Source organism: Paralichthys olivaceus, chromosome 9 (assembly GCF_024713975.1).
Source record: "Paralichthys olivaceus isolate ysfri-2021 chromosome 9, ASM2471397v2, whole genome shotgun sequence".
NCBI classification, from domain to species: Eukaryota; Metazoa; Chordata; class Actinopteri; order Pleuronectiformes; family Paralichthyidae; genus Paralichthys; species Paralichthys olivaceus.
The window spans coordinates 10,060,435-10,077,767 of NC_091101.1; the positions used below are offsets into that span (position 1 = coordinate 10,060,435).

General features: G+C 42.2%; 2 protein-coding genes across 6 annotated transcripts in view; one reads left to right on the forward strand and one right to left on the reverse strand.

The window, feature by feature from the left end:
- On the forward strand, positions 1-6,688 carry gabrp (gamma-aminobutyric acid type A receptor subunit pi). Of its 2 annotated transcripts, none has more exons than XM_069531763.1 (10): positions 1-553; positions 2,071-2,167; positions 2,285-2,397; positions 2,510-2,577; positions 2,667-2,884; positions 3,718-3,800; positions 3,973-4,110; positions 4,226-4,378; positions 5,182-5,375; positions 5,473-6,688. In XM_069531763.1, the coding sequence occupies exons 3-10, from the start codon at positions 2,292-2,294 to the stop codon at positions 5,803-5,805; spliced, it is 1,293 nt and encodes a 430-aa protein (XP_069387864.1). In that variant the 5' UTR covers positions 1-553; positions 2,071-2,167; positions 2,285-2,291; the 3' UTR covers positions 5,806-6,688. The 2 variants fall into 2 exon arrangements, with proteins under 2 accessions (XP_069387864.1, XP_019939837.1); XM_020084278.2 differs by having other exon boundaries at positions 2-553; positions 2,071-2,153.
- afap1l1a (actin filament associated protein 1-like 1a) overlaps positions 6,290-17,333 on the reverse strand; it is a 25,890-nt gene continuing 14,846 nt past the window's right edge. For all 4 annotated transcript variants that reach the window (XM_069531761.1, XM_020084256.2, XM_020084246.2 and 1 more), the window contains 17 exons: positions 17,102-17,185; positions 16,899-16,978; positions 16,338-16,473; positions 15,696-15,791; positions 15,381-15,595; positions 15,106-15,285; positions 14,863-14,946; positions 14,304-14,379; positions 12,946-13,065; positions 12,653-12,864; positions 11,950-12,095; positions 11,707-11,779; positions 11,062-11,176; positions 9,413-9,580; positions 8,389-8,564; positions 8,172-8,297; positions 6,290-7,207 (listed from right to left, as the gene is read on the reverse strand). In XM_069531761.1, the coding sequence (XP_069387862.1) occupies positions 7,181-7,207; positions 8,172-8,297; positions 8,389-8,564; positions 9,413-9,580; positions 11,062-11,176; positions 11,707-11,779; positions 11,950-12,095; positions 12,653-12,864; positions 12,946-13,065; positions 14,304-14,379; positions 14,863-14,946; positions 15,106-15,285; positions 15,381-15,595; positions 15,696-15,791; positions 16,338-16,473; positions 16,899-16,978; positions 17,102-17,185 (2,114 nt within the window). In that variant the 3' untranslated portion in view covers positions 6,290-7,180. The remainder of the gene's footprint in view (positions 7,208-8,171; positions 8,298-8,388; positions 8,565-9,412; positions 9,581-11,061; positions 11,177-11,706; positions 11,780-11,949; positions 12,096-12,652; positions 12,865-12,945; positions 13,066-14,303; positions 14,380-14,862; positions 14,947-15,105; positions 15,286-15,380; positions 15,596-15,695; positions 15,792-16,337; positions 16,474-16,898; positions 16,979-17,101; positions 17,186-17,333) is intronic.

The window sequence follows — 17,333 nt, forward strand, 5'->3', positions numbered from 1 at the left end:
ATGTCGGAATGGGAGAGAGGGGAGCTTTGAAGCCCAGAGGGAGGTGCTGGTGTCGGTGCAACCGGGAGGAAAGCGAAGGTAGGTAGAGATAAAGGGAGGGAGAAGATGTGGGAGGAGGGGAATGAGAAAATAAAGAAGTGGTGAAGGCAATCAAACTTGACGTTAATGTGTGTGCAAAAAAGAGGGGGAGAGATGCAGCGTAAGTGAGAGGGTGAATGGCATAAACAGAGAGGGAGAGAGCAGAAGAGGAGGAGGGGGAGTTGTGGGGGTGCACAGTGGCTTTGTGGGGAGAGGAATACAGATGTGCAGAGTCAGAGGCAGACGCACAAACAGTGAAACAACCAGTAGCCACTCACACCAGGACCAAATAACAGAGGCAGCTGTGATTCATTGGTGAATGGGAGCAAACGCTGAGATTTAATCGGTAAGTAGAGGAAGGGGAACAATCACAGAGGGAAAAAACAGAGGAGTGTGGAGGAGAAAACAAAGGAAGGAACAGAGCCAGAAGAGGAGTGACCTGAGGTGGAGAAAGAAAACAAGAGGACTGAAACAGGTAGGTGAAATAGAAAAATGTGAAAATGAATGAATGGTGCACTTGTAAGACGATGAGATGTTTCTCAGTGTGTGCATGCCACTTTTCGCCAAAGTAAAGAAAAGAAAAAAGATACTGCGGACAAATATACTAATCTGTAGTTTGCGAAAACATGACTTACAAACAAAAGATTGATGAAGTGTGGACTCAAAGAGGAATGAGAGAAGATGAAGCACAAACAGGCGAAGAAAAAAAAAATCACCTGACATGTAAATTACAAAGTAGTACACAGGAAAATTAATGAAAAAAGAAAAATATGTTGGCATGAAATAATCATGACTGCAATGTGGAGACAAACAAATTATAATTATATCCTATCACTTATGTTCTGTGACTGTCATTTCAGCCATTAGGATGGAAAAACAATCAGTTTTCTTCTATGCTGTGTAAATAATACATTGAATATTTAATGGTATTGCTTTTCTAAGGTTCTAGCAACATGTCAATATAATGTTTGTGCTCTGGGAATAGCTGGAGACACAAAGACATGCATAATAGAATCTGATTAGTGAGAGGAAAGTATGACAGCATTATGGGGTTAATCACTTGCAGTGACATCTGAAACAGAGAGGGGAGGTGGTGAGAAACCACCAGAAATACTTGATGAGCTGCATACAGGAAAAGTTATGGGTGAGGCTTTGTGAATAAATCATGAGGTAGTGGACACATTCATCAGCAGGTGACATACTCTATAGGACACACTTGTGTGTAGGAAACACACAAAAACAGCTGTGTCCTTATCTAGACACTGCGGTTATTGCCGTGTGTGTCTAAGGTATTCTGTATTCTGTGGGGAACTAAACCTGTTGTCTAATTGGGGAGATTTGTCTTCCATGCAGAGACAACAACACAATGTAAATCATTGGGGTAATATTAGGAGTAGGGTCGGTTTGGGATTAGATAAATATTAGGAAAAGTAAGGATAGGAATAAAATAATATTAGGATTAGGGTGAAGTTGGTTTTGAGGTAATATCAGGACTAGGATAATGTTCGGATTAGGGTTATAATAGGATTAGGAAAAAACTGGGATTAGGATAAATTTATGATTAGGGCAATATCAAGAATAGGGTAATGTTAGGATTAGGATTAAAGTAGGCCATGGGTAATGTTAGGATTAAGGGAAAATTAGGATTAAGTAGAGTCATAGTTACGGTTAGCGCAAGTTAAAAGAAAATAAATACCATGTCCTCTGGATCATTGAGTGCGTGTGCCAAAATGGAGAAGTCATTAATACATTCATAGAGGCGGGGGAGGAAATCGATACAAGCTTCCTGTAAATTTGACATGCATTGGTGCAGGGAGAACCCCCCAGTATTAAAACTCCCAAAGGTGAGAACGGTTCTGCTGCAGATTTCCTCTGAGGTTTGTGATCGTATTGGTTGAGGTGCTGCCACACTATGGTGACACTGCTCTATCCCATTAAAATGTGTGATTTGTGGTCAGTGATTCATGTTGTGGACCTGTGTCTCCTGGCCAGAGCTGCTGACCTCTGCCCTGCTGATCAACAATGTCGGTGCAGCCGCTCACGCTGATGATCCTCTGCCTGACTATCGCAGAGGAGTGAGTGACCTCAGGTCCAACACCACACACCGATATTGATATTGACAGGAAATGCAAACACTCTATACAAACGGCTTTTGTCCATTTTCCTCCTTCACCCTTTTCTTGTCCCTCTCTCTCTTTTGCATCAGTGCTTGTATGGTCCATAACCATCACTGGGGCGAGTGGAATGACTCTCAGCTTCAGCCAACCATTCAGAAGCTGATGAAAGGATACAACCGCTACCTCAGACCTAATTTTAATGGTAGGAAGGAGCTGGAAAAGTGATTGTTTCATTAACATTCTTTAAGTGGCCTTCTTCTTTCAAGGCCCCTCATTGAAAATTTACTGATTTGCTCTCTCCCTGTCTTTGAAAGAGGGTCCTGTAGAAATTGGAATGAGCCTTGATATCGCCAGTATCGATGCCATCTCCGAAATCAATATGGTATGGGACCCTATCAGCTTTTCTGTGCCACTGAGGGAAGATGAATGAATGACTTGACAAATGACTGGTGGTTTACATCATCTTTTCAGGACTACACTGCGACCATCTTCCTGCGTCAGCGCTGGCGTGATTCCAGGCTGGTGTTTCCTGGAAACGAGAGCGTCAGTTTGGACGGACGTCTGGTGTCACTCCTCTGGATCCCGGACACCTTCATCCCAGACTCCAAGCGTTCCTTCCTGCATGACGTCACGGTGGAAAACCGCCTCATACGCATCTTCAGCAATGGGACTGTTCTATACGCACTTCGGTACCTTTTTCTAAGAGGTTACAATGTATTGATTTGACATTTACTGACATTTGATGCTGCTTATCTCACAAGATAAGCTTTTTAGATTAGGCTGAGCTCGTAGAGAAAGACTGACCTGACAGAATAGAAAATGAAAGGAGGTTAGTCATTGAGAATGTTGGAAGATAAGAAGACAACAACATATTCTTCTAATTTTTTGTTTCGTGATTGTCATACTAATCAACAGTGAATTGGCCTTGGGTTTAAAAGAAACTCTTATTTATCATCATTCAGTCATAAAGTTTAACTTCTCTGAATTCATGTCCCTCAAATAGTTCAGATTGTGTTAGTGAATGTTTGCAGAGTCCCTCCAGGCCAAAGTAGAAATGTATCATGACGTCTTTTATCGTGTGTTACTGACTGAAAGCCTTATTGTGACCAGACAGCTTTATTGAGGACACTGAGGTCAGTTCTCTGCAGGGAACTGAGGATCATTTTTGAAACTGCGAGGGATTTAGTAGGAAAGCTTTTTGATTCCTGACTTAACTCAGACTTTTTCCAATATAACACATTTTTTGCAGCAACACATCAGGAACCTACATTTTTGCTTTGTAAGAAATAATACATGAACAGAAGAATTTAGATTCAAACGCCCTGAAAATATTATCATTATATAATAAATGCTTCATGCACAGAAATGTTGGCACTTCAGATATGAGTCTTTATCTGCTCAGGGGCAGAGAGTTTTCCATGCTCAGCAATTATTAATTACCCTGTTGTACATCAAACGATTTTAGAGTTTTTGAAGGTTGCCAATGTGGTTTTTTCTCTTTTTCTATGAACACACACCACAGCATCACGGCTACGATCGCCTGCAACATGGACCTGACCAAGTATCCCATGGACAGACAGGTGTGCACTCTGCAGCTGGAGAGCTGTGAGTAATACCTGTGAGCCCCCATCAGCCCCCCCACCACAACCTCATCACCTCCTCATCACCATTTTCATCAATCTCATCATCATCAGTGTCGTGAGTATCAATTTTAAGAGACAATGTCTTGCTCGCCAGGTCAGATTCAACATGACTTCATTTCTTTGTTTGTGATCAGGGGGCTACAACCTGCAGGACGTGGTGTTCTATTGGACCAGAGGGAATGATTCAGTGAAGGGTCTCAACACGCTGCGTCTGGCTCAGTACAGCATCGAGAGTTACTATACATCAGTGTCGGAGGCTGTGTATGAAACAGGTGCAACACTTCAACTCCCAGAATTCACCTCAGCCATGGAGTTATATAGAAGGGTCCTAAGGTAAAGCACATATGTAACACACTGTCTTCAACATCTCATTATGTGTCTTCACAGGACAATACCCAAAGCTGGTGCTGCATTTTGCGCTGCGTCGGAACGTGTTGTTCTTCATCTTGGAGACGTATGTTCCCTCCATTCTGCTCGTGGTTCTATCCTGGGTCTCGTTCTGGATTAGCCAGTCCTCTGTGCCTGCTAGAACCTGCATTGGTCAGTACAATATATTACTTTTAATCTATTGTATGTTCAGGTTATATCATTTTGGCACAAAAAGAAGAATAACTTCCACTGTACAACATAAAGCGAATTAGGTAGTGATTCATACTGTCCCTATTTGGTCATATATGATTCACATATGCTAATGCATCAATCAACTGTAGAACAACACTGGAAGAGCTGGAGCCAATCCCAGCTGGCAGTTGGGGAGAGGCGAGGCACACTCTGTTCAGAGCCACCACACACAGACAAACAACCATTCACTCCCACATTCATACATTTTAGACTTTGCCCCCCAAAGAAAACCAACCAGACACAAGGAGAACATGCAAACTCCAGACAGAAAGATCCCAGCTGAACTGGGATTTAAACCTGTAACCAAGACACCACCATTCCACTGTGCCCCTCATCTAATGGAGAATAATTTTATTGCATTTAAATTTGTCTTAATCCCAGTAACTCTACGGCTCTTGCAGTCATACATCATAGTTATGAAACTAAGGCAGCAGCTTTTACCAATGATGCAGTTCAGTGAATCAAGCTCAGAGATGTATTCTACTATCCTGCATTGATTTGACACATCACTACCTCAGTGCAACCATAGTTAACCACACGCATCTTGATGATTAGATTGTTTACTCAGACCACTGGCCGATCAGAAACTGGATTAGTGAGCCGCTAGATAAATAAGGGGAAGTGGAAAATCTGACAAAGATGAGGAGGGGCTGCAAAAAAATGTCTGAACTGACTACCATAGAAGGATTATGTATAAGACAACATTGTAATGTGTTCTACAGGCGTGACCACAGTCTTGACCATGACTACTCTGATGATGGGCGCCCGGACATCTTTGCCCAATGCCAACTGCTTCATTAAGGCCATAGATGTTTACCTTGGCATCTGCTTCACCTTCATATTTGGCGCACTGCTGGAGTATGCCTGTGCTCACTTTTACACCGTGCAGCACCAGACCATCGAGGATTTACACAGAGTGAGAACGTTTGAACTGAAACATGAGATGAAAAAGCATTATTTTCACGTTACATGATGAAGACATTGTTAAGTCCATCTTTCTGTCCATCTGTTAGGACCTTCTGAAGGAGTTCATCGAGTCCAACGGAAATGGCTCCATCCCCATCGTCAGATCCACTCAACCCAACCAGTCTGTGGTGATCAGCTCCACCGCAGTGGAGCCCACGGAGCACTCAGTGAAGAGTGATGCCATGAGCGACACTGGACCCAAAGAGAAGGTGTCGGGACAGGGTTGTAGCCTGTCCTCGGTGAAGGATGCGTCTCGCAGGGTGGCGTCTGTCTTCATTGTGGAAAACCCACACAACATTGATCGCCACGCCCGCACAGTCTTCCCCACTGCGTTCCTGTTTGTCAATATCCTCTATTGGCTGTACTATCTCTTTCTCTGAGCGCTGGTTCCAAGCTGCTGCATTTAGTCAATGTCACCATTGTGAAGCTGATCTACCTCCTCATTCGAGACCCAATACCAGTCACCACTGCCTGGATCACAACTGACCATGCAACCTTTTTGTACCATACATAGAAAACTTGCTTGTCCCTCAATAGGGCTACAAATTAATGAAAATCAATCTGCTTGGGCTGAGGAACCAGCTTTACATTATATTCAGTATTGAAAGCTGTTTGTCATGTGAATGGATGGCTACCAAAAGATAAACATGTAAAAGTGATGACTGCTGACGGATCCATATAACAAATAAGTTACCTGGCTGCCTGAACAGCACCACACTATATTGTGGTCCATTGAGTTGCCTTCATTAAGTGACTGATGTAGATGTGTTTTTTGCTTGTTTTAGCTTTCGTATGGTGATTTTATGAGATCATATACTATATACTTACTTCACAGCATCTCATATGAAATTAAAAGTCAGTAGCTGATCATGCGTTGGTGAATTTTAATGAAGGAATCTCTATTGTAATTTATGGAGGAGGAAATAAGAAAAGGTTTCTCTTATCCAGGTGGAAGAACGATAAAGTGCAAAAGACATCAATAGGTTCAGAAAGATGGTTTGTATCACTTGATAGCACCACTTTGTTAGTCAATCAGTTTTCTATAGCGAGGTCAAGAAGATGTAGGGTCTGGTTTCAGCCAGATAATTAGGCAGATATTCACTGAACAGCTTCAAATGTCAGAGGACCTGAGTGCAATAAAAAAATATTGAATGCACCATCGATCCACAGCACTGCAGCTGAAAACTCATAACGGGTAAATCATCATGATGATGAGAAGGAAAACATTGTCCAGTAGAACAGAATAAAGTATATAAAACAGTAGTCGTGGCTCAGTATATACAGGCAGAACATAAAAACAATACGTCACATTAAAAGGCACATCATGGCTTAAACTACCCTCTAATCCTCTTCTTTTCCAACACATTACATGTCTTAGTTTAACTTACCCATGTGGCACGTTCACATTTTACTTAATGCAACACTGGTTCCAACACAATCCTCTGTTGTTTTTCCATGACAACGGTGCATTCTATACACTTGCTGTGCTCTTTAATACACTTTTCATGGGTCTTTCTTCAACATACGACTTCTCTCTGTTTCTGTTTGAACCACAGACAATGAAAATATTTGGATATGAATAATGTGAAGTCCTCTGAGGAAGATAGGAGAGAGTATTCAGTGGGATGTACCTCCACCTAGTGGCTGAATTATTTCATTACAGTCAATTTCTGTGCTTTGGATGTTGTCCTTTGTGGGATAACAGGTTGAAAAAAGTCCCACCCTGGTGCATCAGTCCTTTTTATGATGCTTCTTTTAGGTTCCTTTCTTTGACTCCCATTCCTGAAGAAATAGAAAGGTTAGGAGATTTACTTCAAGAAATGAATTTCAAACAAGTGTAGTAATAAGCTATACTGAATATACATAACAACAAATGAAACAATTTTAGTTAGCATAGTCGTATGTAATAGAGAAATGTGTCTACAAACAACTATATAGAAAAATGCTAAATAAGTAATTTTTAATTTATAGTAATGTAGCAAAATGGCTGTGCTAGACACTATTGTTCAAACTAAATAAAAATAATCCTCAATAGTACAACACAGCTTTGTAAACAGCAACATTTTTACATATAATAACATAAAAAGGCAAATCAAGAGGCTAAATAATTTATTTTATGGACTAATGGCTGTGTAGCACTGCAAGCTACAGCCATTATCACAACACTCAAGTAAGCCAAAGGCAATCACCGCATTACTCAATAATGAGAACATATAATTATAAATACATTTGGCTTCCACTCAGTCGCAGAAGTTATTTTGTTTACACGTACTCAAAACGCCCAAGTAGCAAGTAACATAATGTAGTAGTTTATCACACTGACTTCGTTTCAAGTTTCCAAGTAAACATCTGGAAAAACAGTACAATCACTGTGAAAATGACAGCTATTCTATTCCATTGATGTATGTAGCTGCCGTCTCCAAAGAGAATACCTCTTATATCGTATTCACTTGTAAAAACGGCCCAGCCCTGCTGTTATGTAGGTAATAGTGGCTGAATAAAACATAATTAAACATCCACGTGTTGTGAGAGAATCCAATTTGATTAAAATCACATAAAATACATTCACACATGCAGGTACTTTGGTGTAAATGTCCAAAATGAAAAAGCACCAACACACACAAACCTAGACAGATAATTTGTTTGTGTAAAACTCACTCGATGATAAAAACATGCTGCTGTTCTATTTTTCATCCTCTCTGATAAAGAAAGAAGAATAGACAAATAAGAACTGGATGATTGTTACCTTTGCTTTCTGCATGACAGTTCCTGTAGAAGAAGCATAGACAGAGGGAGGTCTCCTGCGTATTTCTGAGGCACAATTTACTGGCAGTGACTCACTGTAGATGTTCTGCTTCTTTTTGGTGGAGGCCTGAACACAAAAAAGTAAAGAGGAAAATAGAAATATGTATTCACAGGTGTGCTTGTAAGCAAATCTTTCCACATGCAACAACAAAATATACCTTAACAGGTGGTTTAGCCTCGACTGGTGCACCCAGCGCGCCACCTGCCTGACTCTTCTTCAGGTTTTCTTTGACCTGAGTGAGTCGCAGCTCCAGGTCCACCCTCTCTGCCTCCTTAGCTCGACACACTTCCTCCAGATGGGACACACGTTTGTTCAGGGAGGACTTCCTCTTATCTGCAAACACGTGGACGTATAAAACATATATACAACACAATGAGACAAACTAAGACTACGACAGTAGAATCTGTATTTACATGTCCTCTAAATACAAGATGGCTTTCAAAGTAAAGTATATTAGTGATTGACTTGATAGTTTCTTTTTTCAAATATTTAATATTTGTAATATTCTGTCTTTATTTATAGGACAAAGAATGTGGCAAAGACATGCAGCAAAAGGTCAAGTCGCTGCAGGTAAGCTCAACCAGGTGTGCTAATAAAAAATCAATTGCTCAAACTTTTATTTTTATGATTGATTACTGTGCTTATCCCCAGATCCCACAGTGACTTCTTTAAATCGCCTGTTTAGTCCAGTCAACAATTTAAACCTCAATGACATTCAGTTTACTATCTTATAAGACAAATAAAAGCGTCAAATACTTACTGAGAAACTGAGAAACAATTGACTGATAATATTAAATTAATAGAGCTTATCTGAAATTAGAGTGTACATGTGGCACTATGTGAAACTAGATGAATTTAATTAGATTTAGAAGGAATTTAGTTTTAATAAGAGCAATTAGATGGTTTATTGAGGCCTGTAGGGAAACTCTCCGCTCACATGGCCCTTTAATAACAGAGGTCAATGTCGCATACAGAGCAGAGATGTCTGCATTTGATATTCAAGCTTTGTGCACAGGCGTTATTCAATACTAGAGTATCCTTCAAATATGTCATAAATACAAAAAAGAGAACAGTCAACACATAAAAAGGTTCACTTTTTTCTGATTTTCGAAAATTCGGAGTGAAATCCAGAGATGACCAAAAACTATATGAGTAGCATCTGTTGTTTCAAATCTCCGTACCAGAGGCTGTCTTTAACTCTTCCTTCAGCTCTTGCTTCTCTTGTCGTAGGGTCACCAGTGCATTTCGTATCCCATCTCTCTCCCGCTCCAGCTCCTCTTTTTCTTTAAGATAACGCTTGGCATCCTCCTCCGCTCGTGTTTTCCCATACCTTCCATACTGGTTGGCATCTGGTAGGGAGCAAAGGTGAGAGGTCAGACGTGCAGGGGTTATGGGAAGAAGACAAAACGTCTCATGGTGTTCAGTCTTCTTGTTATGTTTAATATGCAACTCTTTACATGAAGGGAGTGACACCACCTCTACAAGTCATACAAAACTGTAGCACTCTAATGTGACCTTTTTCATTATTCAAGAATGTTTGTGAGGGAACAAAGATATGATGCACAAATAAAAGATAAACACATGCAGTCTCCTGTAGAGCAAGGAGGCAAGCCAGCGGATCTAATGTGAGTGTCCAATAAATCTCAGGTTACATCCTGAAGCTTTCAGCCCTGGAGAGCGCCGGCTCTTTGATGTGTCACAGTGAAGGGCTGTGAAACAGCGCAGAGAAGAGCACTGAGCTGTCTGACCGCACCAATATCACTTTCCTAAACCCTGGACGCTCAACTGCTTTATTTGTAATGTTAGAGTCCGACTGACACGGTGAAGCTAATGGGAGCGCACAGAGAGAAGGGAAGAGATTATAGATGGAAAATAAGAGGATGATTGAGAGGAGAGAGAAGAGGGAATATTGAGCCGGATGAGAGCTTAGATTTTACGACTGTCAGTGAATTGGCACACCACTGAAGTGACTGTATGAATAGTGTAAGTTACAATAAAACTAGAGCTTTGGAATATATGACTGCTGTGTGACACAACTATATTATAATGGATCATCTGTAAAACTAGTTGTTTCCTTCAAAGGGCAGCAGGCTGCTATAGTTTCAATTTATTTATGTATTTAGAGATAGATGGAAATGGAGGGGCGCAAAGTTGAGAAGTCAAATCTAATAAGATTTCATGAAACTGACTGGCTAGCAGTGTGTGTTTCCTTCGTCATACTTCTTTGCCCCAGAAGTTATAGCAGAAACGGACAAAAACTTAAGTAAGTACAAAATATATAACACAGGCCTTGTCGTTTGAAAGAACATGTTAAATTTTATATTTTTAAACTAAAACGTGGCTCATTTACAAGAAACAATCCATATAAAAGGGCAGAAAACAACAACAAACATTCATGAAGCTAGTAGACACTGTCGTTCTTTTATCCATTTGTAAGAGCCATTCTACACATCAGTGCATTTTTTACAAAACATATATCCCACAGATGAGAGTAACACTGTCCCCTTTTTTATTTGTGAAATATAACTGCAACAGCTACTTGCATATGTAAATCATCGTCTAGTCTAGAAGAACAAAGATGCTAAACCCCACATGTGCAGGCTGCAGGCTGGTAGAACAAGCCTCAAGAATTAAAACCTTAGGTAAATTTGCATTTAGCTTCTATGCACCTTAGACATAGAATACATTTCCCTGACAAACTAATGTGTTAGTCTCTCTAATTGAAATCCACCAGTTGAATAAGAAGCTCCTGTAATTACTGTGCATGAGGCTTTGCTAAAGAAAAGACCAATTGAAGTACAGCAGTGGAAAACCAACCAATCACACTTACTTGAGCCAGTCCGCTTGAGGGAAACTAATGGTTTAGTTCTGTCGGAGTCACTGCTTGAGAAACTTGAGCGCCGCTTCCCTTGATTCCCAGACTGCGGCCTGCGGTTCTCCCCTGACTGGGTGGAGTACAGAGGAGCGGAGGGAGGACATGACAAATGTGAGAAGGGTGAAAAAAGGATGAGGAGGGAGAAAAAAAAAAAGGCAAAGCAATAAACTAATCTTTAGATTTATTGGTTTAAGGCCGCTGAGGTGTGTATGTTTGTGTCTGTAGGATGTGAGGGGGTGAGTGTTTAAGTGCGGGGCAGTGAGGTTAAGAAAGAGGTTTACAGGCTGTAAAAGTGCCCTGACCTCTTGCTTTGCTGTCACCAGTTTGATTGTTTTTTGGGTCTTTTTTTTCTCTGCTGTGCCCACACAGTACTTTGTCTCTGACCCGCAAAAAGCCGGCATTGAAAGGCGTGTAACAGAGCACTGTCTGTCTGTGTGGGTGACTGATATGGGGTGTCATATTCAGACGTGGACCATCCCAAACAGCTGCACACACACAGACACACAGCCTCTAATCTTGTCATATTAGAGCAAAGCATGACACAGGAGATTTAAGTGAATTTTGGGAAAGTGTGTGCAGGTCTGTGCACATGCAACCCACCTGCATGTCCTCATTAGGGACCTCATCATATGTTCTAGAGTCTATAGAGGCACCGCTGGAGGAGGTGGCCCACCTAGGATCAGAGAGAGGGGACAAAGGAAGTCAGAGAGAGGTCAAAGCATCCCCAGTCTGGTTGGTGGCCTTGCACTGACCTCGTCCAAATATCTCAAACCACCAGCCCCCCCCCCCCCCCCCCCCCCCCCCCCCCCCCCTTCCCCCTTTCCCCCAGACAGTCTCACTCACAGGAAGGAATTACGTGCTGCATCACGGATATTAGCAATGGTTTCCACATCAACATAGTCGTAATGCAGTGACTCTGGGTCTGTGGTAGAGCCCGTTTCTGCCAAAAGGACACCCAGCCACCGTCCAAGTTCATCAGAGCTGCCAGCCTGAAAGGAGACAGGACGAATCAGTTTTGAAATTCCAGAATTTGAACATTACAGGTGGGAAAACAGTGTCTTTTGTGACATGGGGCCACTGAAACAAGCCTTAAAAACAACTTCTGAACTCATGTTTCTGGCCTCTAAATTAAGGCAAGTAAAACATCCATTGCTCAGTTTTTGGTCTCCACCACCTCCTGAGGAAATGTCTTGAATCTTAGCAGCTAAGTACAATGTACAATGACTGGCTTGCAGCTTATGCTGTTTGGTGTTGGGCAGAAAGCTTACAGTGCGTTTATCAGAGCCTCATTCTTGAAAGCAGTTGGCTGATGCTGCTCAAGATAAGGTTGATGAGAGCAATAAAGTTGAAGCCTGCTAAAGGGAAACGATGAGCTGAAAGGTGATAAAATGCTTTGTAAATCTGAGGAAATCTGCGGAGTCCAGTGATAATTCTCTGTTATTTACTACGGGCAGCTCTTATCAAATCACACACAGTCCTTTGACTCTAAGTAATATTAAAATACTGAGTACTGCAACTACGAACTAAGAAAATCAAGGTACTCTACCTCCAGAGCAGCAACCTCTTTGCTGTTGCGTAGGATCCGAAATGCAAAAGGGTGTTTAGGTCCAAGCCCCGGCACCACCTCACAGCTGTGTAGAGGAAGTGAAGGCAGAGAGGTTCGAGTGTCTGCCTTGTCAAGGTAGAAGTACAGGAAGCCTCTGCACACACAGCACCACTGTTCCCGCCACATCTGGTTCACCAGCACCGACAGGTAGCCTTTGTTGTGAGGAGGGAAAATAAGAATGATGCCTCTACAAACTTGTGACAACAGAAGAGTGATGCGAGGCAGGGTCTGACCTTGACGAGGGTCGCCGAAGGGCGTCCGGGGATCACCAGGCCGAGGGGGCTTCTTCTTGGAGAAGCTGATGATGCGAGTGATTTTGCGTCCTGCAGCGATAGCTCCTCGTTTCACCTTGCCTACATGCAAAAGGATTCCACTGTTTGTCCAAATTCATCTGGTCAGAATATGAAACTTGAAATTTACTTCAAACATGAGAGAAAGCCCGTGAGAAAATTCTAATCCCAACTCAAGATACAAATACGAGCTTTTTTTCCCAGAGCCATCAACTGCATCTCATGGTCTTCATCAGCAAATGCTCAGTTTTCATGGAGAAAACTCAACTGTGTTGAACTTTGCTGTGACTTAATGCTGCATTTATCTTTCTGACATGTAAACAGCCTACACATCCACATCCCAGTGATAATTATGACTGGGAGAGTCAGAGGTTTCTGAAGGCCCTCGTATATCCGCCTTGGCAACTCATAATAAAGATGTGGCTGAAATCCAAATAAATATGGATGCCTTATGTGAGCCAACGCTTTTTTCTTCGAGGTGATTAAACCAGATTGTTATTTTAAACATTCTCATATCCAATTCTGCAATCATACAACTGTCTTGAGCTATAAACATCAACACTTACCCATCTTCTCCACTCATTCCACACGCATGTTGTGTGAATGTTAAGTGGACTATTTTTATATATCTATACTCTTATCAACCACTTACAGTTCAAGTCACATTCACACACATTCATACAGCGCAACTATTCACAGTGCCTTCTCTATCACACATTAGGTATCCATGGTAGGAGGTACTGCCTGTGTTACAGGGTGTTCAGGCACACATAGATTACATAACATCATCAGTTTCATTTTTATGACATTAGGACATACAACTTGTTTGGTTCATCTTGTGTAGCACCAACATCACCAGTTATCAATTCTTGTGATAGTGTATTCTCTGTGCAGCAGCTGGGTAGAGAGTAATTTGAAATAATTGTTTCTGGCCGACCCAAGCCCAACCGAGTAGTGACCGAGCGGGTGTCCAGCCCAACCCCTCACATACCTTCAGAGTCACATCACAGAGTAATGAAGTCGTATCACATGATGAGAGAAGAACTGATTGACAAGGACGATTAGGATCTGGTGTTAAAGGCAATTAAAACACTGGAAGAACTTTGAGGGTTTAGTGTGTTGCCCATGGATACCGGGATTGAACCACTGAGCCTCTAGTTAGTGGATGGCCCACTCTACCTCCTGAGCCACAGCTGACCACATGAGCAAACTCCTTCTGCTGAAGAAGACCATGAGAGAGACGCAGTAGGGGAAAACGCTGGTAAATGGTATGGATTTGAGGATGTGTGTGTCTGTCTCACCATTCTCTCTGCAGTTATCTCCAGCTGACACACCCACACTGTCTGAATCTGATGTGTTCCTCTCTGCTGATAACCTCTGAGGAAGAAACACACAAACACAGTTTCAGAATTAAAACTAAATTACTATCCCTGAGACGAGCTGGGACACATACCCATCCTGGATTCTTTCATTCTCTCATGACCACAAACATCCGCTGCCGTTTCTCTGACCAAATTAATGGCGGCTCTGCTCTCCTCACTCTGTGATTGTTGCAGTTTAAGTTATGACAGGTAGAACATTTTAAAAGAGGATCTGCCTGTTCCAACTCCGACTCCCTGCCACCCCTTTAATTTCTGTCTTAACACCCGATCACACCATCTCCTCTTTGTTCTGGATGCCAAACACAGGTATAACTGCACTCTGTGTCAAGCCAAACTGTTGTTTAAGGAAATTGATGGTGACAACACAATTGCAGCCTGCTCCCGACTTTTCTCAGTTCGACTGTGAAGATGAATTATTGTGTTGAGGATAAAAACGACAGGATCTAACTCACACAAACATCCTCTCTGCCACACTTACCTTGTCAAGTTCCGTTTTTCTTGGACTGATGGGAGATGCAGACTCCTCAGGGCCTGTGCTCTGACCGCACACCTCTCTAACAACCTGCAGGAATATTTCACATGTGTCAACCTTTAACAGTAAATTCCTTTAGACGTTTGCCAAACCCACTTCCAGTGATTGTCAGCATGACTCCTGGCTGTGTTACTGTATAACTACATACATATGTATCTAAGCTGGAATACAGAGCAGAGCGCAGCTTACTCTAAGCCATCTGTGGGCCTGTTCCTTGCTTTGTACTGCCAGCACCAGTGCATCGCCATTAGGCAACGTGAAACGTAGCTCATGGTGCTTCCTCTTGCTGTCTTTGGGTGCATAGACCACAGTGCACTGGGGCAGCAGTAGGTCCACATACGGGCATGTGTCCTTGGAACTCTTATAGCACTGCAGAAAGGAGGACAAATAGGACACTGTAGGTTTAAGGATAGAAATATGAAAGTTAAGAGCATTTATCCTTCTATGAGTGTCTAAATTCTAACCTGCAGTCTGTTCTCCCGTATGACTGTGAGCTGTTTGGCCCACTGACCGAAGCGTTTCTTGCGCAGCAGGAAGGCACAGATGCGACAGTCTCTGGCAGGAGGCATGGAGCTCTCATCCGAAGGCCACTGATGAGTGAGTTGGACACCAGGGCTTCTCTCTTCCTCATCCTCCTCGTAAGACTCGTATGAACTGCTCAGAGCGTCAGAATCATTGTCTGTGAGAGCAGCGACAGAAAACATGAAGTTAAGTTTATCTCTTGTCTGTTTTTATCCTGCAATCAGATTCTTTTCAGGGTTAATTCCTTAAAGACTCACAAGAGTTTTTACGGTGTGAATTTATGCAGGTGGTGGGGTAGTTATTTTCAGCATCTTCATATCCGTCTTCTATAGAGTTGGGAGGACTAGACCTGACTGCAAATGGGAGAGAAAAATCTATAATTAGTGCTTTTGTTTTATTGTGCCCTTGTACTAGTGCAGTATGTCAATATAGCTGCTTTGAGACATGCACTGAACACAGGATAATCTCCTGACATTATCCAGAGGGGATGTATGTGGAAACGTTTATGTCCAAGTGAGAGGCTCCAGACTGTCTGTCAAGTTTCTCCGGCCAGGCCCCGAATAAAAACTTGGTTAAACTGAATAACGTCCAAATGAGCCCATGTGAGAAAACAGAGGGAGATCTACCGGAGGATTCAGCGTAAGTGAGAAGGCGTGTTGACGACGTAACCAACACGTGACAGATTCAAAAAACAAACAGAAAACAAAGACGTCAAAAGAGAGCTTATGGTGATAATGGCAGATGCCAGTGTAGATGGGCTGTAAACCAAAACACGTCACAGGCCTAACCAATTTTCGTTACGTCCTGCCTCTGCCTGTGTGTGCTTTAAAGGCTGAGCAGTGACTTTGAGGTATTTACAGCAAAATGACATGATGGCTGTGAGGCGGGAGGATGCTGACCTCGTGTGATGATGTACTCCGGCAGTTTGCCAGGACTGAGCGGTACAGCCTCCTCGTAATACTCCTCAGGAGGCGGTGTGGTGGGCAGAGGGGGAGGAGAGTCCGCTGAGTGTAGGGCCGGGGAGTCTGCACAGCTCTGTAAAAAGGAGACAAAAACATAACTCTCAAATTTCCACCACAACCATGCACGATTTGTTTTTTCACACCCAAAACAATGCATCATCAAAGAAATGGAGAGTAAAAGCCTAAAAATGAGATCCATTAATTAGACACATGCACTCTGGGTGAATTCCAGCATCTTAACACTTCCAACAGCTGGCAGAGTGACATGTGCACGGGAAACCCCCACAACAAGGAATACTCTCCCCATTTTTATTTGCTTTGCCTCCATAAGTCATTTGTTTAGAGGTGTAATAGTTTCATACAAAGTTGGATTTGACTGCTGACAAGATGGACATCAAACAACACAAACCCACACAAGCAGTGTCAAACCTCCAGGATTTCATATGTAATTGATATATATTGTAAGGGAGAGGGAGTGTGGAACTTTTGGCAACTTGCCTGATTTAAAGTGTCAGTTTGGGTGTTCTTGTCTTCCTTGGTATCATCTACATCATCCTTCAGGTCTCCGAGCTCGCAGTCTATAAATGAAAACATACAGTTACACTCCCACTTCTTTTCTCTATGAAGAAAACATAATCAGTGCAGCTTCTATGACGACAATGCTGTGTGTTTTGCAGCACTGTGCTGAAACTTAAACTCACCAAATGTCTCAAAGAGGGACTCGACAAAGCTGGTGCCATTTCTGTAAACTGCTGAGTTCATGTAGATGTAGTCTGTTCCTGGCACTGAGAAAAAGGAAAACATTAAATAACTTCCTGCGTGGTAACAACATGATCAGCATTAGAGGATAGGAAGGGTGCAAATCTATATGAATGGATGCAGATGATTCTGATAAATGCAAAACAAAAAATGGATTATGCATATGCTGCAATC